The sequence below is a fragment of the Myripristis murdjan genome, chromosome 19 (assembly GCF_902150065.1).
Source record: "Myripristis murdjan chromosome 19, fMyrMur1.1, whole genome shotgun sequence".
Taxonomy (NCBI): domain Eukaryota; kingdom Metazoa; phylum Chordata; class Actinopteri; order Holocentriformes; family Holocentridae; genus Myripristis; species Myripristis murdjan.
The window spans coordinates 19,188,255-19,209,582 of NC_043998.1; the positions used below are offsets into that span (position 1 = coordinate 19,188,255).

General features: G+C 40.7%; 1 protein-coding gene across 3 annotated transcripts in view; it reads right to left on the reverse strand.

The window, feature by feature from the left end:
- Positions 1-2,370: 2,370 nt before the first annotated feature.
- atp6v0a1b (ATPase H+ transporting V0 subunit a1b) overlaps positions 2,371-21,328 on the reverse strand; it is a 28,617-nt gene continuing 9,659 nt past the window's right edge. The window contains exons 10-21 of one of the 3 annotated variants that reach the window (XM_030078164.1): positions 20,532-20,682; positions 19,870-20,009; positions 18,658-18,821; positions 17,961-18,051; positions 17,599-17,717; positions 17,021-17,237; positions 16,518-16,625; positions 15,128-15,328; positions 12,492-12,509; positions 10,435-10,552; positions 8,912-9,083; positions 2,371-4,278 (exon numbers count right to left, since the gene is read on the reverse strand). In XM_030078164.1, the coding sequence (XP_029934024.1) occupies positions 4,185-4,278; positions 8,912-9,083; positions 10,435-10,552; positions 12,492-12,509; positions 15,128-15,328; positions 16,518-16,625; positions 17,021-17,237; positions 17,599-17,717; positions 17,961-18,051; positions 18,658-18,821; positions 19,870-20,009; positions 20,532-20,682 (1,593 nt within the window). In that variant the 3' untranslated portion in view covers positions 2,371-4,184. The remainder of the gene's footprint in view (positions 4,279-8,911; positions 9,084-10,434; positions 10,553-12,491; positions 12,510-15,127; positions 15,329-16,517; positions 16,626-17,020; positions 17,238-17,598; positions 17,718-17,960; positions 18,052-18,657; positions 18,822-19,869; positions 20,010-20,531; positions 20,683-21,328) is intronic. The other 2 variants (XM_030078165.1, XM_030078166.1) reach the window with 2 other exon arrangements.

Genomic DNA, 21,328 nt, shown 5'->3' on the forward strand with positions numbered 1-21,328 from the left:
AACTAGTTTCAGGAACAGTTACATTTCATTAATAGCTGCAAGGAAAGCTTCCAGCACCCAGTGACTCTGAACTGTACTACGCAGGTGAAGAAACTGTAAGAATGAAGAGTCGGGTGCCTGGTGGCAGGTGATGTCACCACCTGTTGTACTCTATGGATGGTGGCATCAGCTGCCACCCAAGAACAGGCAGCCTACTTTTCACCACTAGAGGTCAGGCTTTATACAGATTTGGATTTAGTTACTCTTTAATTAGTTTGAAATGGGTTTTTACTCCACTTGTTTTATTATTTTTCACTGGCATTGGTTATTTTATTCAGATACATGTGTATGTAGTCACAATATGAATAAGTACAAAAAGGGACCGCATGCATTATATTATGTACAATATTATGAATTAATATGTTATGTGTCTTAACAATCAAGAAAAAGTGTAATGGCAGCGATAGACCCAACGTCATTTTTGCTTTCATAGCAATCTGCCCAAAAGATTTTGAGATAACAATTTAACATTTCTTCATCTTCATTTGGGATTATGAATGCACTCATCAAATGTTATGGCAGTCCACTAATTGAATTTTGTGATATCTTTTGCAAAGATTTGACATTTTTTCTTCAGAGTGGTGCAGAGTGGTAAGGTAAGGGCACCAAAATTGAGAGGCTTTATCCTCTGAGGAGTAGCAATGCGCTCAGCAAATTTCAAAGTAATCTCTCAAGCAGATTGTGCGCAAGACAAAGTTTTTACCAGATGGTGGTGCTAGAGGGAAGAGTAATGGATTCACCAAAATTGAGAGGTTTCATCCTCTGGGGAGCATGAAGGTGCTCACCAAATTTCATGGCAATTGGCCCCAGTAGATTTCAAGACATATTGTCTTGGAGTAAAGTGTTGAACATAAGGATATAGCGACTGATCGACAATGCAATGCACTCTGGTAGCATTTGCATGGCATTTTGAGAGTTGGGGTGTCACATTGGCGTTTCCTCATTTGATTTAAGTTGAGGTCTGGCCTACTTTATGGAAATTAGTCCAGCATGAGTCACAGTATCTGGAAACTCCCGAGAGACTTTTTAACTAACCATCGTCGGTCTACAGTGAAGAAGGATTCAGCAGCTGCATGGTTTATTTCTTGCATCAAATGTTTTCAGAGACACATTTCAGACACATTTCGGTGATCTTATTTCAAGTGGCGCGTACGACAGCTCAGTGAGCCCTGAAGTGAGTGAATTCTCAGGTATACTTTCATCACGGCACATCAAGAGGCAGGAGGTGGTCTGCAAATCTCTTCAAATGTCACATGTCTTTCCAGTTGTTGTTTTTTCAGCGGCAACCAACTCGACCATATGGGAAGGGGAGATTGGGAAGTAGGTGGAGTGGCTTGGCAGCACAGCTTTCATTTCTGCCCTGTTTTCCAGAGGTCACACTGTTCCCTCTGCACAACACAATAGCATCCTGAAATTCCTCTAAGGAATCAATTACTACAGTACAACAGGGGTTTTCAAACGTTTTCATGTTCAGGACCCCCAAATTGACTTTCAATAAGCTGCGGACCCCCACTTGATGTGATTGTGTCCTATGGAGACCGTTACATCAAGAGATATTTTAGTTTGTAGTCAGTATTACTGTTGTGGAGGGTGTCTGACCATAGGCTCAGATTGGGTTCAGACACCTTTCATATGCATTTACACACAGGAAGTCTGATCTGGCATTGCTGATCTGACCTTTAAATAAATCATCAATTTTCAAGCTTTTTTCTGATAATTGTATGATAATTGTAGGGATGTACGGTATTGGATTTTTTGCTCATTTGCTCTGATGCTGATTGTGATTTATGCGCATATTTTTTTTCAAATTTGGCCTATTTCAAATATCAGCATATCATAAGAAATTTTCATTTTGGGATGATACCAATATTTCATTTTAAAGCTGATATCAGCCAAAACCAATGACATGACAATAATATCATGCATCCCCTAATTTCCTTGCTAATTTTTTGACTGTTTTCCTTACCTTATTGCTAATCTACTATTGCCTTTTTCCCATGTTGTGGAAGAAACCAAATAAATTTGCCCAGGTTTCAAACAGTTAAATAGTTTCAATGTGATATTTAAACACTGAAAAAAATGGTGAGATTACACTAGAAAGGATATAATCCCTCATACATTCCATGCATTGTAACAATTTGTAGTGAATTAAATTGCAGTGAAATTAAACTATTCCTCATTTTGCTGAGGGCCCCCTGAAGACTCTCAAAGACCCCTGGGGGTCCCTGCACCCCACTTTGAAAACCACTGCAGTAGAGAACCCAACAATATGTAATACAAGGGGAGAAGGGCAGTTAAAAATCAAACAAAAACATAAGACAGGACACAAAATGAATCCCCAAGTCTTCATTTAATATCGATCACAAACACATTGACGTCCATGTCACCAGTTTCAATGTTTAATACCATCAGTAACTCACCAACGACAACTGCATTTTCTAGTTTAGACGGCATCTCGTTCTGCAGGCTTTTGTACATCCAAATACATGCACAAGTTGATCACATTTCATCTCACCACTTATAAAAATATGATTTCACTGCAATAAAATAACAAACTATCATAAAATAATAAATAAAGATCAACTTCACAATCATTGTTTTGATTAGCAGGTGACAGCTACTCTGCCTCGCTTTGGATGTTCTTTAAACGGATATGTTTCACTGTGGAGCTATTTCAGCAGGCCATCAATATTGATTTATCGGAGGTGAATTCATTTTTTTTTTATGGCTATGCTATCATGATCGAATAATGTTAACAGTTTTAACAAGATATGCAGACAAATAAATGGAAGTTTCACTAATCCACGATGGACAATATGCTTTCAGTGCTTAACTTTCTTTCATCAGTGCAGTTTAACTTGACCAAGAGACTTGACATTTGAAAAGCATGTCACAGTTCACACACAAAAAGGCTGCGGGGGAGTCACAAATCACAGCACGGAGGGCAGTCTGGGAAAACACTGACAGGATGTGTTAGCCTTACAGTTGAAAATCTTCTAAATGTAACACTGGTTTATGGCTACAGTGGTAACAATAGCAGAAGACCCCTTACTTTCATGTTTAATGCACTAATACCGACTGCCTGTGTAGCCTTTATTCTTTCTTTATACAAGTTCACCATATTGCAGCTCAAATCCTTTCCCTATCGATGTCATCACCAGATTATTATTTGCACTTTTCCGAAAATTAAACATTTCCACTTTGCAACAGCAGTGATTTATAGTGGAACTTCTACAGTGGTTGCATCTGTAGATCCCATGATTGCACAGGCAATAGAAAACAGTTGGTCTTTATTTTTTTGCACAGAATGAATCTTTGTTTTTCACTGCGTAATTGTACTACATGGTATGTAAACGTAAAAGTGTTCCACCCAGAATGTTAAGAGTTGCTGATTTAATTGTGTCTCCATCCTCTCCTAAGAGAAGTGTGGTGCAGGTCATTTGGACTGAGAACATAACCCCACCAACCACAGGAAATCAACATCTTGTAAAACGACTTCATGGGTACAAGGTCATGGTTCTCTCTCCAGATAAGGTAAAGAGCACAGACAAGAAATCAGATTTTCTTTCCTTTCTTTCTTTCTTTCTTTCAATTTTGACCCCTCTCACTGCCAGAATCTCTAAATTGGCAAGGTGACAGGTTGCCAAAACTCTGTGCAATAAACAATGTATTTCTGAGTCCTATCATGTTTGTTTAAAATCCCTGGTTTGCTTTGTGGACAGTATGAAACAGGAACAGGAGAAATTCAATAAATGTTTCTGCTATGATTCAGACAAAGAATACACACAGGGTGGCATTTAGGTTCTGTTTCAGTACAGCTACACACAAAATAATAAAATCCTGGCATGTAATATTTGATAATGGCCAAGTTTCAAGGAGAGTTGGGACAGAGGATGTTAACACAAAGGTCAACATGAACAACTGCTGAGTACAGCGCTGATACACAGTATGGATACAGCATGGCACGTCTGCAATGGAAAAACTCTTCACAAGGGTACAAGTACAACTCATACACGACAACACTTCACAGATTGCCACTAGAGGGTGACAGAGGGCTGCAGCTGGGATCATGCACACACACACAGAGAGGAGAGGAGGGAAGCCCGGGGATTCTGCTTGATCACGATGGAGGGGTTGAGGCCCGATCACTCATCAAACCGTCCCTCCAGGATGCTCTCGAAAGAGAACGGGACAAACTTGAAGCCCTGGCCAGAATAGAACTTGTTTTGGAACTCCACCCTGCACAAGGAAAGACCAAGAGGAAAGAGATCAGTGGCTGTAATGGGACTTTGACCAACTTTTGACCATCACAATGACAGGCTGATAGCTGATTTTCCAACTTACATGATGCAGCACACTTCTATCTCTCGCAAATATTTCCTTATGTTGTCAGGGCAAAGTGGCTCTGATCCAGCTTGCTGCGTTGGCAATCCAGGAAGTTCATTTTGGTTGTTGTATCAGTGCCTTCTAGTGTACATCCGCAATAAGGAAAGTTCAATAAATATATGGTAAAAAGGCAAACCTCTCGTGCCACTGCTTCCTGAACACGGGTTGAAAAAACCTCAAATAAACTTCTGTAGCTGCAGTGTGGAGCGTGGAAATCCGAGTGGAACTCTTTGATTTCCATATTCAGTAACCCGTTCTGCCCATTAGCCCACATTTCTGCCTTTAACAAGCCCCACGCTCCACAGTTATGATGCCAGATGCTTGGCAGCAGCCAGCGGGAACCGTTGCCTTTTCAACTCCTTACAACTATCTTGCATTCAGGATGTCGCTGTTTGCGTTTAAAACATTCACGCATCCCAACAGAGATGCCAGAGCTATGTATAAATGACCTGTGAGAGTGAGTGGAGGGGACATTTATGAGGAAAGCAGTTTGCATAAGCTCAGATTGGTATGTGGCCAAATATGGCTGTGATGACCAAAGACCATTCAGAGCCAGACCAATATGTCAGTGAAACTTTTCTTCATATTTCGGTCAGTGAAATTGAGCTCTGTCATGTTTCTGGGCCATGTGATGTCAAACAGGAACACTTTGGACCATGGATGACACTCACTCTCGAGATTTCATTACAAAACATTCATTTTGGATAAAAGCTACATACCATAATAAGTAAAGTCAGTATATCCTGATTACCAAACTGACCGGATTAGTCATTTTAATCTGTGAATGTTATGCTGTATACCGCCACTGAAGATGTTTTCCTCGGGACATGGTTAGCAGAATCCTGTAATTCTCAAATCTCGACAACCTCTGATGTCTTCATTTATCAGGGGAAAAAAAACACACCAAAAAACACACACACACAAGGAGTGGGTTTTCGATTCCCACTGGTTCCTGGCCTCAGCAGGCGAGGGGAGCGCCCAGGAATGTCTCCCAGCCGTGGCAAATATTGGCCTGCCAAAGCTGTGAGAGGGCAACGCTTAAAGAGAGGGAAGAAATGAGAGATCCGCTCATCTGCTTCTCCACACAGCTGCGGGGATGGAAAAAATGCTGGTAAACCAACACACACCACAGCTAACTTACTCTGGTGTGTGCGTACGTGTGTGGGTTTCTACAGACAACTCATCAGCATCTGCGTGTGAACAGTGGACTCCACAGCAGAGATTCCAGGTTGACCGCTGCTTGTTTTGAACTATTTCCACTCACTCACCATCGTGAGAAATGCTCCGTTACTCTTTTTAGTCTTTATCGAACGAGGGAAGGCTTGTTGAGCGGTGTTGTTGTTCAGCGACTATCTTCTTACCATCAGGCAGAAATGTGCATCGAAACCTGAGAGTTCGCAGTGCAGTGCCACAGAGCAGTTGGGGGTTCAGTACAGAGGCGTCAGTTCACTAAACCCTTAACTATAGCAAAACCCCTGCATCTAATATCATTTTCCACCCGAGCTTCCAAACTTTCCCCAAGCTTTATTTACTTAACAACTGGGGATAATTTGGAGCGGCACTGCCAAGAAAAGAAGCGATTGCATCCAAACCCTGCTTTGTTGACTGGCTCTCTCCTTTGTTCTCTATGACAAATAATAAGTGAGTGCCTGCAATATGCTGTTTTTTGATCTGAGCGCAGATGCTACTGTGCGTGCTCCCCCCGATGACGGATCGACTTGAGTTTCACGCTGCGCTGGTTTTGACTAAGAGATCATTAAAAACAGGCTGCCACTTGTCACGCGCTGGAGGAACACCGACATCTTCGATTTCAATTTAAGTGACATCAGAGCATACAACGATGGCAAAAAAACAACTGCTTTTTGTTTTTGATGGACTTTTTATTTACCATGTAAATAAAGACCTGCATGCACCTTTGATGTTGCCCATGGAGAGTTGATGCCATGTTAAGGTTTTTTTTTTTTTTTTTTTTTTTTTCCAGCTAGCTTCATTAAGCCCAAGTGAAAAAATCAGCCCATTCAGCTTAAAAGCGACATCATAATTGACCTATCGGGCTACACACAAACAAAACAACCTGAATTTTCTCTCTGTATGCGTAGCTAAGCTACACATGGTAGGCAAATTCATTTCTTTGTGATTCGGAAAGCTACAGCAAATGGACGACGGCATCACTTTCTGTCACTCATGAGCAAAATGCCAACTTTTGTTTTGGTGCTTCCTGAATTTATAACAATTCAGAATTTTTGTATCAGCAGTAAAAAAAAAAAAAAAAAAAAAAAAAATCTGCTTTCCTATATTAGTACATTTGGACCGTGGAAATGCTTAGCCATTTAGAATGCCATTCTCAACTGGACATGATTAATACAAGCTGTTGACCAGAATAAAAAAATGCTCTTGTATGCCCCCTGGTGGTGACTGTAAGTAGGTTTTTTTTGTAGGCTCTGATATCTCCCACCTATGGAGCCCCTAAAGGAAAGAAATACAAATAAAATACTGCTATGTTCTCACAAAAACTTTTGCATTCTCCTGAGAAACACAGAGTGTGGATTTCTTTCCCCACGTTTTTGCAGACGTGGGCAGAAATGTCAAAGTTCCTCCGGGTCACTGCACGTAGGCCACTTAACGTAAACCATGCACCGACCTGTAAAAGTTTTACTGAGAGCTTAGCTTAAGATATAAAGCCATTTTGACTTTTGACATTTGACCCGACACCTTCCTCAAACGTTTCTCGGGGGAACGAGAAACAGTCTCAAGAGAACACAAAAGCTTCGGGAGAGAATGCAAAAGTTTCTCAGGAGAACACACACATTTTGCTGGAGAATGCAAAAGTAGTCATGTACATTTTTTTTCTTCAGGGGCACACTGATGGCAGTATTTCAAAATCCTAAAAATCAAAATGATCAATTCACATGAATACCATTAACACTACTCAACGATTTCTGCAGCACTTCAATTTTGTTGATTTGAACATTAACGACAGTTGAACATGTCTGGTGCTCATTTGGTTCTTCCGCTTCTTCCACTATGATGTAAATACAACAGCACAGGATACACTTTTGCCTAGATCTGCATCTCCACCTGTATTTATTTATTTTTTTTAACTGCTCATGCATTTAGTATAAAACATTTCTGCAGTGATTGCTTTTGGCTGATAAGGGGATTAAACCTGTGCAAACACTCGACCACGCTGCCTGGCCATGTGCTGGGAGGCTGGCAGGCAGGGATGCACACACACACACACACACACACATTTTGAGCTCTCACAGCCTGAGGTGGTCGGCTCACTTTTCACTGGTTTCAAGAGCGACAGACATGAGCTGGTGTTTGACAGAAGCAGCTTCCACTTCAACCTGTATACACCAATCAGCCCTGAGAGTAGCGGTTCGAAAGCATTAACACCATGCCCCGCTCCAACAAAAACACACACGATATTCTCCCCCTCCTTTTCTCAAGTCATTTCAAAACCATGAGGTAAGGCACTGCCCTAATAGCTTGAACCAGACACGGATTAAAGAAAATAAACGCACTTCTTTCAGTTACCGCGCTCAAACGGAAAGGCCCCGCGGTGCATAAGTGCAGGATGCCGCAGAGCGTACCTGTTAATCTCAAAGATAAAACTATGTTTGCTTTTTTAAACTCTGATTTCCCATATGATCATTTTTCCTGAGCGCACACAAGTGGGAGGATAAATGAGTCAATAAAAGAATGGATATTCATTAAGAAAAGACAGAAATGGCTCCATGCCAGACAGTGAAGACAGACGAGAGGAGCCCTGAACCGCATCATCTGTCAAACTAAACTCCACTATCTACACTGCAGGCTGGAAACTGAACACTGTCTTCATCCTCATGCTCAACTGGCATCAAACTCTCTTTCATGCTGTGGCACTTTCATTCTACAATCGATTTCCTTCAAACACTTTTTCTTTTAAAAAAATTAACAAGTAATTGAGTATTTATTCATGTAATATGTATTTATTTTAGGGAGGTATAAGGGGAGTGTAAGGAAGTGCATTGTTTTTCTGAATGAGACAATTATCTCAGAATTCTAAGTTTATTATTGTATTACTGATTCTCGTAATTGCTCTGAATGTTTGACTTCACCGTGCTCTGGTGAGTTTCACACCAGCGTCTGCTGGACCAGCAGGGCGGAGGTGGTGCTAGGAGGCGATGGAACTGGAGTGTGTTTGGGTTATCTGGAGTCCTACACACATGCATTATGGTGAAGTATTTTAGAGCAAAAATGATGCTAACGTTCCTCCCATGCCTGAAAGCCTGAAGGGCAGTTGTTGTGACTAAGAGGTGACAGGTCATAGCTTGGTGTGTGTTGTATTAGTGTGGGATACTAGTGTGTATGTGCATTTTTGCTCTCCTGAGAAGCGTAAACTTTTACATGTCTTACATATATATTTATATATATGCAAATATATTGCGTTAAGGTGTAATTTGTGCACGTAAAAGCATTTTCGTATGTGTGTGTGTCTCACCAGTGAAGGCGGAGGGCATGCAGGAAGGCTGACAGGCCCTCCATGATGAGCAGGATGCAGACAGTGAGGGTGGCGAAGGCCGAGAAGATGATTGACAGGCCAAAGAAGCCGCCCCCGCTGCGGGAAGACAGACCCAAGTGCATCACCATGGACCAGAGCACCTCCGACAGCTCTGGAAACACAGACGGTGAAAAATTAGAATGCGGGCTGATAAAGTCCTTAAATCAGTGTTTGATAATATGATAATATGATTAAGTGACCACAGCTGGGAAATGTTTTTTTTTTTTTTTTTTAATTATTATTATTACAATCTGAAGACTCATTCCAATGTGGTGTGGGAGGATTTTACTCAACAGTTTATAAAACCTGCAGTGAAAGTGCCTCACCCTGCCTTAAAGGAGCATGCCAGTGATTTTTAACATTTGGCTTATTTAGTACAGTTTAGCCACATTTTACATCGCAACAAACCCTTTTGCAAATCAGGCGGTACTAAAGATTTCACAACATTTAATCAAAATTTCAATATTTTGTTGAAACAGCCGCCTTATAATGATCTGCTTCTGCAGCGAACAAAGTCGTCACCACTGATAATTGGCTGTGTAAAGCAAATGTTTCCCCGGGGACTATCTTCCCGCAGAGAGACCGTTTACAAAAGCAGCCGGTACTTTTCACTGGTATGATCCCTTAAGGAGCTGCTAACTCACTTAAAAGAATTTAATTGGTCCAGGTCTCAGTGAGAGTTTTGGTGTCATGTGGTGGTCTAGGTGCTGTTTCAGGTTTTTCCACCATAACAAGAATAACATTCGGGGGGGAAACACTGAATCCTTGTAAATGAAAACCCACAGACTGAGTATCAGCATAATATATTGGCTATTTCTTAATAGCCCATACTATTGTTTTTTTTTTGTTTTGTTTTGGGTTTTTTTTACATTTTATTCCAGCCCTGTCTTAGACCCATTTTAGCAAGGGGACAAGGGATCTTCAGGGGGAAATAAAAGTCAACAGTAAATGCCAAATAGAAGTGGTAAACATCATCTGAAAGCTGTAAACCTGAAGATTTATAGTCATATATGTGTAATAAACAATGTGTTTGGGTTATGCAACTTTTTATTTATTTAGAGTGCCTAAGGATTAGAACACTATGATGTTAGTATATGCCGCCATTCCCATGTTCAATTATGCCTCATTAGTTGTTGCAGCAGTTTTTGGGCTGGTACCATTTGGTACACAGATTTGGTGCAAAATTTAACCATTTTTGACCACTGGAGAATTAATAAAATGGTCAAATATCCCTCCAAATGACCACATCAGGACACCAAGACCTTGAGGAACACCATTGACAAATTAATTCTTTAAGATGGCGGCCAAAACCTTTGAAATTTGGAGAGTTCTGTAAGAATTGCATTTTTCGGGGACTGGGTAGTGATCATTTCGATGGTGTACAAGCACCAACTTTTCAAAAAAGCCTTTTACCCATAACCTTTTTGATCTGTTATATTGCATATAGTGCATGTGATACTTACGTGCATGAGCCAGACTGAGGGCCCAGAGGCGCAGGTAGGAGGCGGTGTTGGAGATGCAGCCCAGACAATACTCTATGGTGTGGATGGCTTGGTGCACGGCTACATCACCAAAGTCAAACTGGAGTGAAGAGACGAGATGCTTGATACACAAACTGGCAAGCTATGGCTACATTTACATATTTTTCTGTCCTCTGCATGGTTCATGCTTACTTTCTTAAGCTTTTATGGTGCTGGTTCTCCAGCGTGACTTCAGGCTGGTGTGTGTGATTACATTCATCTAAGAACCTGGTCATCTCAGCCTCTCAAATGAGCCATTATAACAAAATTCAACTGAATACTTGACACCAGCAGATCATTATCACCCTGCTGTCCAATCATAACAACCTGAGTGCCAGCATGGTAGTAACAGTGCAAACGGCTTGGCATGGAAATTCTGTTCTCCTCTTAATGAGTGTTGTTCATAGCAGGCTGATTTGACCTCTGACCCCGCCACGGCCTGAGCTCTAATCAGGAAAAACACAAAGAGCGAAGACATCTGGTTTGTTTGGGTTCGTTTCTTCTTTTTTTTTTTCCTCCTTCCCTCTGCAGGATCACAGCGCAGGACCTTGTTTGTGTATTGTAAGGCCGACAAAGTTCCTCCACTCTCTCCGTCCTGGAGCGAGGGTAGCCCTTCCTGTACAGAGCGGGCCGGGAGGGGAAACATGGGACTCAATGGCTGTACGTCGCTCTCACTTGGGTTTGGCTTGGCGCTGGCCCTGCTTCCTCTTTCCATGCTTCTCTTTTGTCCTTGGATCCGTGCAAAAGAGTTCATGGAACCAGGACTCATTGTTCCCATTCAAAGGATCTCAGACGCAAGTGGCTAATGAAAACAACAGCGGCCAACATGCCGTGATGGCAAAATGCAAGGAGTGGCTCGGATGATAAATGTTGTCACCGAACATTCCAGCTGAGCGAAGTCATGCGAATTTATAACGTACAAGAAGGAAAACTCAGGATCCGTGATGGAGGAAGTGAGCACGATGGAGTGGCTACATCAACAGTTCAGTCAAAAGAGAGTTGTGAGCATCAGCAAACTGCCTCTGACTAATCTGAGTCACAAGAAACCCAGGTGTTGATCTCCAGTCAGTGTTCACAGTGGGACTCCCATTGTGAGGCTGCTGCAGAAAAACCATCTTAACAAGCCATTCGATGGGCGATGAAGTCTGAACTTGTTTTTAATTTTTTTTAAAGGGACAGTAAAACCACTTAAAACAAGGATTTTATTATTTAATATTATTCTTGAGATTTGAGAGTTCCTGAGAGTCACTACCTGCAGCAAAACTGAGTTTAAATGGCAGAATTTTCAACAATAGCTTTCCTCATTGGAGAATTTTTGACTGGATCATCCGCACTCTTACATGTGAAAGTAACTTTTTAATTCCAAGTGAAACAGTTTCATGATGATTTCTACACCCAGTGATGACCGTTAAAACCATTTTAATGAAAAAATGCATGTTTTAGTTTACCAGCCCTTTCTCTAAAATAGTTGCTGGCATGCGATAATTTCACTTGTGTCCATTTCAAATCAACTTGTTTTCCTTAAAATAGTGCCATTGATGATTGTGGACTAATGTGCTTTATTCAGCTTTCGCTTCTAGAGATCAGACTCCATCAGAAACAACCGGAGCGGCCTCCTCTCATTGGTACTTTTTTTCACTAGTTTGAAGAAAAAAAATACAATTCAGAGAATAAAAACGTGGCTGAATTACTTGTTAAGATGCAATTTTTTTGCAATGTGGCTTGTACACAATGTCCATCGCTCTCCCACACACACACACACACACACACACACACACACACACACACACACACACACACACACACACACACAATTTAACTTTTTATCACCCACATATGCATGCCTTGTACTAGGAGGTGGATAGTTGAGAAGAGGAGTACAGGAGGTTGAGACAAATCAACCAGAGCTCAAATAAAGAGCTGGACTAGATACAAACACAGATAGACAGGCAGGCAGACAGCATCCAGACATGCTGAGAACACCAAACTTGGGCTCTTACCGGCTCTTCCTCTGAGTGCTTGAAAGTAAGCAAAGGTCAGAGGTTAGTGGCACCACTCAGGAGTCCATAGGTGAAAGTGAGATGAACAAAACAAATTATGTGTCCAGCAGAATGCCCGCTGCTTTTTTATCAGTTTTGTCAACTTAAAAGCTGAGGCAAGACAAAGGGAGATGCAAAAGGCTAAATAAAGGCTAACCCAGTTTATTTTTGCAGTTTTGTCACAGTAAAAAAAACCAAAATCAGCTCACTTATTTCATACTCCCACTGTGAATGTTGTTTCAGAATTAAGGGGCAGCATTTGGATGAGCAAGATTAAACTGCATTTAGATTTTGGGGGATTTAGTTGATGATCTTATGCAGTGCAACTTAAAATAAGGGCAAAAGTAGAGTATGTCAGAATGAATTTCATTCATTTATTTCAGAATGAATCGGCGTGACGTTGCATGTAAAAAAAAAAAATACATTACATAGATTATCAACTATGATACAAGTTTAGATTAGCTTTGTCATTTCCTGGTTATATACAGAGCTGCTGCAACCCGCTGCCACACACAGCTCACCTGCTGTCATGTAAATGGAATCGTGGGTGGAAAAACTTCAAGACGTGAGTTGTGTGGACGAGTTTATAAAACACGAGGAAAATCAACAGAGCAGACACATACAGAGAGAAAGAGACGGGACAAGGTGGGGCAGGGCAAGCCGGTGTGTGCGTGCAGTGACACACCAGAGATGTAGATTTTTCAAACATTTTCAATAGAAATACACAACTAAATAGCCTATTTGGCTGCAATAGTCTGCAGTGTTTTCACCTCTTTCACCCTTTAGTATGGGTTCAGCTCACTTGTAACCAGAGCGGAGGTGATACCAAAACAAGTACCAGCTATTATCTACAACCTTCGCTCAATGGAAAACCAAAACAGGCAAGTTGTGTCAAGATGAGATAAGCCATACAATGCAGAGGAAAAGCTTATTATTATTTCATATGATAAATAAATTGGTGTTATTAAACTGTATAAATAATCAGGGTTTGAAAACACCCGCTGTTCACCGAAGTCAAAACAGCCATTCTTTAAATTTAGTTGCAGTCCAGCCATACTCTAGGTTTTAACCTAGACCTATGTGGGAGCATGAAGTAAGTGTACAGACGCAACTACTTTTTTCCTCTCTTCTCTTCCCAAGTCCAACACTTTCTGCTCAAAGTGCTGGACAGGTTGTCCAGTCTGGTATTCTTCTTGCAGTACTTAAAAAAAAAATGCTACTCCCAACATTATGCAATATCAAATTCCACAGCCTGTTAAGTCATGGCTTCTTCGGTGAGTGCCCAAACTGTGAAATGGTCATCATATAATGCAAATCTTTAAGACAACAGCAGGGCAACGTGCTATCATAACATAAACACTGTAAGATTTACGATGCAGGAGACACGGGAGACACCAGAGCTCTGAGTCAGAGAGAGAGAGAGAGAGAGAGGAAAAAGGGGGGGATTTTCAGAAATTCCACTCGCTGCCGTAAGGGCTTGATGGGGCTGGTTCTCATGTAAACCACCTCAGTGTTTATGTTTCTGAAATGGAAAAATCCAACTCTTATCTATTTCATTCCATCCCATCCGATCCCTCCCTCCTTTCGTCCACTCAGTTGTGCCCACATTACCTCTATCCCTGGGTAACACCCATAAAAAAGACTGCTTTTTCATACACAGGTCCAAGAAGGAGTGAAGCATGGTGTTAGTGAATAAGCGATAAAAGATACAGGTTTTGCAGCTTTTAACAGGCTGGAGCTGAAACTGCTGTGATGAAACTAAACTGAACTAAAATCAGATATGGGCCTGCTAGTATAATCTAATGCTGATAGAGGTATGATGCATTTTGTGAATTTACATGTATAATTGATCAATACTAACATGTAAATGCTGCTTCGGAGACATTTCCCTGCCAAACATAAAAATCTGGGAATGACACTGCAAACTATTTTGGAAATTTTGTGATGAAAATGTGCAAATTTAAAGATGTAAAATATCAACTGCTTCAATCCAAAAATACTGGTATTGGCCTTCACAATTATCAGCAGTACCCTAATGGGGATCGCCCTTTTCTGGAACCTGGGTCTCCCTTGCTCTCTCTCCTACAGTATTTTTTTGTTGCCTAATTAAGGAGAAACACTAAAGGGTCTAGGGAGACTGATTTAGGGAGGAATTTGCAATATTTTCCACTAAGTCAGACAAGTGGGTGGACAGGTTTGGTGCGAGACTGCATGATTATATAATGCAGTGACATTAATTTTAGCAGGAAAAGGCCAGGCAGGCAACAGGTCAAATAGATAAGAAGACATGAAGGACAAGACATGACTCGTTTGAGAAATGGGGTGAATGAGAAAGAAATAGGGTTGTTTTCAGACATAAAGGTGCATGGTTTGTAGACAGTTTGGCGTGTAAGATATAAATAAGACTTCTCTTGAACAGAAAAGACAACTTGCAGTCATAACTTTGCACTTGACCAGCAGACATTTCAGCTCCCATATTGTTTTACTATCTCGCATATTTTTAGTGATACAGCATTTTTAGAAGGAGGCATGGCATTTTGTTAGTAAGGCAGTAAGGTGCAGCATTTTCAAATTTAAACGATGTTTTGTGGGCTTACCTCATCACCCTCCTCTGAGTGCTGGGAGAGCTGGTCGTGGTCCATGATGCCAGCCTCGTCCTCCGTGGGCCCGTTGCCCACCCGCACCCCTCCAAACTTCTGCGTGCCCTGTTGGGTGAGTCCGGTGCATGATGAGGACACGCCTGTTTGCTCTAAAGACTGCTCTAGATTCTCTGCAGGGGTTTCTTCCCTCTTCTGGGACTAGATACAAAAGCCACAAGAGCTGTGTCTAGCTTAAAGCAGGCCTTGGGGTGTATGCTTTGTTCTTCTTTTTTTTTTTTTTTTTTTGCCAACTTTACAGGGGAAGAGGGCACCCACTAAGTGAAAGGTTCATTTCAAAATGAGATATATCCACCACTCAAGTAGCAGGACAGGTAGCAAACAATAAAAAAAAAAAAAAATTATGGTACTTTCCTAAGGACAGTAAGCTAGTGAGTCCTTAGCTACCAAAACAGTAACACTTTGACAGACTGGATCCTCTATGTTTTCTCATACTGGAGTTTTAGTTTTAGGCTACAAACATTTTTGGAGACAGAGCTAATTTGAAGGGCTACTTGGTTGAGGTAAACGTCAGTGGGAGTTTAAGAAAGTTCAGAAAGTGGCAAACTTAAATGACAAAGATGGAACAAAATAAAAGTGGTTGGGATTTCCTGGTGGCTCAGGTGACTAAGACACATGAAATGCACCTACAGGGCTTTTTTTTTTTTCGTGAATCAAGACACAAAACTTTCACAAGCATTTAAACAAAAGAAATCCGATGTTGAGCCAGCATCACTGATATGATGTTCGACTTCTACTTTTGAAGAATTTATTTGAGAGAAGCCTCTAGAGTGATATACCCACATTTACAAGCAGTATATAATTCTTGTGGTCTTGAGATAAAAAATACAAATCACAAGACATCTCCAGGTAATATCAGTGCCGTCTGGAGTGCTGGGATCTGGGGACATTTCCATGGACAGCTCCAGCCAGGGACGAAGCATCACATCAGGGAACTGTCCCCTGAAAACAGGGATGTTTGGTCACCTAGACTAAAACTCCAATGTGTCACATTTTGGAGGGCTTGGTAATGTTTCATTTAAAAAAAAAATGGATATACGGACATTTGGAAATGAACTGGTGGCAGATCAGTGACTATTAGGGTGCCCTCAGATTGTACTACAGCTATAGCTGAGCAAATTTCCTATGAAAATATCATAGCTTCTCCAAGGCATGCTTTAAGCATTGTTTCATGGCAACACAACCAACCACAACATTACACAATGTACATTGAAATGAATGGCAGAATAGGAATGAAAGAAAAACAAATGGTTATATCAAAGGTTATAAAATAGATTATATAGAACCAAAAGTAATAATAAGGTTATAGGCGGGGGTCAGAACGACATACCAGGTGCTTTTTCCACAGGTGCTGACGCCGAAGCACCATAGTTTTCACAATCAGCATACAGGGTACACATGCAAGGGCAATCAGCACCAACAAAACCTGGATCCCCATCTACAGATTCAAACAGAGAGAGGTTAACAAGGCGTTGGAGGTGTGGAGCGCTCATCACAAGCTGCTAATTCTCTGCACAATTCCTGGCTGTGGCCCGAATCATTCTCCTGCCCGCTCCCTGTCACTACTGCTTCAGACGAGCCACATAGCAGCAAATTTTGGTCTTGGTCTTTTTTTTTTTTTTTACTTGAATTGAAAATTTACAGGTTTGTAAGACTTTGACATCCTACTAAATCCTTGTTTTCAGGAGTGCTATTCTGAAGCTAAACCCTGACCTCTGCTTGCAAGCTAAGACAGAATCATGGGGATCAATAAGCTATCTTCCTCTTCTTAAGGACATGAAGGAGGGGCAGGAAGCCAGGATAGACAGAGGGGTGGATAGGTTGAGGGAGCACCTGTCCCCGGTACAGGGGCTTGTTGGTGGGGTCGTTGTAGTTGAAGAGACACATGTTGATAAAGTGGATGAGCAGGCTGGGCGCATCCTTGGATGTACTGGCGTCATAGGCCGTCCACTTGTAGAAGACCAGCAGGATGAGGTAGCCAAACAGGCTGGCCATGAAGACGATCTCTGGGATGAAGCCCAGGAAGATGTTCAGCGGCTTCTTGAAGTACCTGCAGTGAGATGAAGGAGAGGACAGTCGAACTTAATGCTCTCCACATTGTAAGCAATGCTTTACACTGGAAATTCAGTTGAGTTCAACTTTACTTATCATACATAAGGCAATTTCAAGAATGTGATTTATGGTACAAAGATAGGTGGACAAGTTGTTCAACAATGGGGTCTGTTTCGATTACTGTTGATTTCCTTTATAAAGACTTGAATCAAATCGTACAAAAAAATTAAAATCGTTCTCAAATTGAATCACCCACTAGTGAATCATGAATGCACCCAAATCACTGTAAAGCCAAACATTCTCACCCCAAATTATTAGAAAAGTTGCCATCTAACAGTGGCTGTTAGTGAGGCACTTACAGGTGGTTGAAGAGACTCAGAGACACTCCAAACAGCATGTGGATGACACCCAGGATCACAGACATCTTCATCTTGAACGAGTTGAGGAAGGTCAGCTTGTTGGTAGCAATGTTCCAGATCTGGAGGGAGATCATAACAGGTCCGAATATTCAAGACCAACCCAAACATTCTGGCTGTGCTCTTTGGTCTTTCTGTCCTTTAGTCTGGTTTATTTGGCCAGGTGAGAACAATACCACTAGAACTTGGGTATGAGTTTCAGTCCCAAGAGAAACGTTTCCACTGTTGTTTGGACCAAAGAAAACAAAGAAAACAAGAGTGCACCCATACACCCATCTTGTTTTAGTAAGTATGCAGGTTTTTACCGGGTCGATTCCAAGAGGATAAGGCCCGTTGAAAACACCAGGAACAGCTGGGTCTAACTGTAGCACTGCATTTCCATCCAGCGTCTCTGTCCTACAGTAAATCAGCAGGAAATATCAATCATTTACATGTTATTAGATGAACTGCCATTGGGGGAAATAAAACATGCTTCTGCAAAAAAATATTTTTTCAGGAATAAATCAAAGGACAGTAAATTTCTTGATGAAAGCCACATCTTACTCTTACACAGTGAGCTTTAACTGGTGCTGAGGACTCAAGGGGGATAAAGCACAATATGAATGACCAAGTAGGAAAAAGAAAATTACAGTGATATGGTATAAGATAACAATGCTGAGATTGGTTGGATAGCAACTGAATAATTTGAATGACAGAACCAGTACTTTCTATAGAGTTATATTTCAGTGTTTTTTTCTTTCTTTCCCATACATAGTCCAGCAAATGATCAAACTCCTTTTTCATACTTTTGAAGACTGTCCAAATCAGTGTGTGAACTATGTTCAACCAATAAGGTTTTTGAAATTTTTGAAATAAATGAAATGTTAAAAAAAAATCCATAACATAAGTTAAAGACTATTTTGTGTCTTTGTGGTCAAGAAGGAACCTGCATTATATATGAGGTGTTTGATATCCAATATTTGGACAGGACAATATTTGGCCAAGTAGGAATGGCAGACTTACGTCCAGTTGCCTCCTTTGGCGTTAAACATGGGCCGGACGCTCCATCCAGAGCCAAACATGTTGAGTGATTTGGAGAAACAGTCGTTGTAGATGATGCCAGTGTAGATAGAGAACATTCCCATCAGCAGGATGATGTACCGACCAGCAAACACCATGTTGAACATCTACAGCGAAATGATATTAAAATGGATTGACATAAGTAGCTCCAATACTACAATTCCTCCTCCTACGACTACAAATGCTACTATTAATGATAAGGATCAGCTCCAGTAATAAAACTGTTGGGGTTTTTTGGGAAAATGTAAATTCTCATTTAAAAAAAAAAAAACCTTTATAAAATTAAAATAACCACACTTCCCTTTGACTTTTTCTTACTTTTTTTCTTAGTAAAACAAACGAGTGATGGTTAGGATTCATTTTTTATTGCCTTCTTTTAAGACAAGTCCCTACACTTAAAAACAAACAAAAAAAATGCATGTTTATAGGCCCTAGTAGCAAATTTATATTTTTCTAGATATTTTTGAAAGAACAAAAGAGAGTTCAATGAAACATTTTAAAAAAAAAGGCCTGTCTGTGGGCTCACAGGTTGCAGAGTTAATCATCTGAGGAGCATCATCCAAAATGGCATATCAACCATTTGGGAGTAAAAAGGAGGATCTAGGGGAATGATTCTCACTTCAGGTGCGAGAGTTTCTGGGTTCAAATCCCGGATGAACCCCCAATTTATGTTATACCCCGGCCTAGGGACTGAACAGCGCCTCATTAACATAGAATATGGCTCTGTTTAAGGGACAGGAAATAACTTAAAACCTTTGACAAATCTATCGTTACAACAACCAAATTGTGTAACTGAGTTATGGTTTATAAAATAAGAAAAGCTCAAAAGAAATGCCATTACTCTACAAAAAAGCCTTCCCCAAATACCAAAAAATAGATGTTATGCCTGATAAAAGCAGACAATTTATGCAATCTATAGAGCTGGAAACATGTTTGTTGATGACGTAATGATGTACCATTGTCATGATCGGTCTGACAAATGTTTCACACTGGTTCAACAACTGAATTTGTGAATTGATGCCTGCAAAATGTCCGTCCACCACAGTTTCCTATGTCATACCTGTTGTTTCTACTATGTATATGTCCCTATCATGACTGGAACAGCAGAACATGCAACAGCCTGGTCTACCTTGTTGTCTTGCTATGTTACTTTACCTCGTTGTCACTCTTCTGGGAGAGGAGGCGACTCTCCCGGATGACCAGGTAGAGAGCGGCAGCGGTCATCAGCACGCCGTGACCCATGTCGCCAAACATGACCGCAAACAGGAAGGGGAAGGTGATGATGGTGTATGGAGCTGTAATAGTTAAATTCGATTAGATTAGATTATACAAGCAGTCAACAGCACGTAGCCTCAGTGCTAGTGGAAATCTTCTGAAACTCACATAATTTTAAACCCACTGATTTCAGCTTCATGTCTTCACTTTAAATTTTGGGTCGTGTAACAATGACAGTAATAGTCCAGTTATTGGTAAATGGAAACAAATGTAGCAATCATTTTATAGCATTTAGTCCCACTAAGCGCCATATATTCTACTCTGTTTAGCAAGTGCTCAGTTTGACAAAATGACAGTCAAAAATTTAAATAAATGTTAAATGGGAAAAGCAAAGTCATATGATATTTTCATACTGCAGAAACAGTTTTTGTTGACTAAGAAATTACAGTAAGATCTGACTAGAGACTACTATAATGGATATTAAATTCAAATGCTGACGATTATTATAGATGTTCAGGTCTGGAATTACGGTTAATTGCCTAAAATTATGGGCAATTAATTCAAATATGGCAGTGTTACTGAATCATGAACTCCAATATAACCTGGATTGATTTCCCTGTAGTTCCCAATGCCGTAGGCGTCCACAATGTTCTGGAAGCCTGAGGTGAACTTGTTGGTCTTGTTGAAGGTGGGCGGAGTCTGCTTGGTCTGCATCCTGTTGAGGATGGACGGCACCGTGGAGCCGCTCCTCTCCTGTCAGATAAACACACCAATTATCAATATCACTCTTCTCGTGCATGTCGCAGCTGTGCATTACTTCTAACATATTCAATTTTTTTTTTCTAATTGATTTTCAACAAAATTTTGTGGTTATTTTCTCCCTTTTTTAACCAATTCCCCCATTTTTCCAGTATATTTTTTGCAAATTTTCTGGTAATTTCTTGTAACTTTTCACTAATTTATTGCTAATTTTTGAAATCAGGTGAATTTCTTCAGGTTTCAAAGGGTTAACAAGCAGGTTCCTAGCAATTTTTTGCAAGGAAAGCCAGATAAAAAGGAATAAACATGTAATGTGGAAAGAAATAAAGAGCAAATACATCAAAATATTTATACTTGCAGTCAGAATATTCAATGCAGACACTACTTTAATAAAAATAAGTATTACATCAGGTCCTGAGCACTGACATATCCAATACATCATGTACAAACATTAAATGAAAGGTGAAAGGAGCAGATGACTAAGAGAGACCTTCACAGGACCGTGAAGTTATAAAAATATCAGAAACTTCTGACATCAGGTCGGTTTTGTCACAGCTAAGCAATGCTAGTGGCAGGGATTCTTATTATGTTTGGCTTCATGTTAATATTTCTCCAGTAAGGGCCTATTCCTGTTATTTCA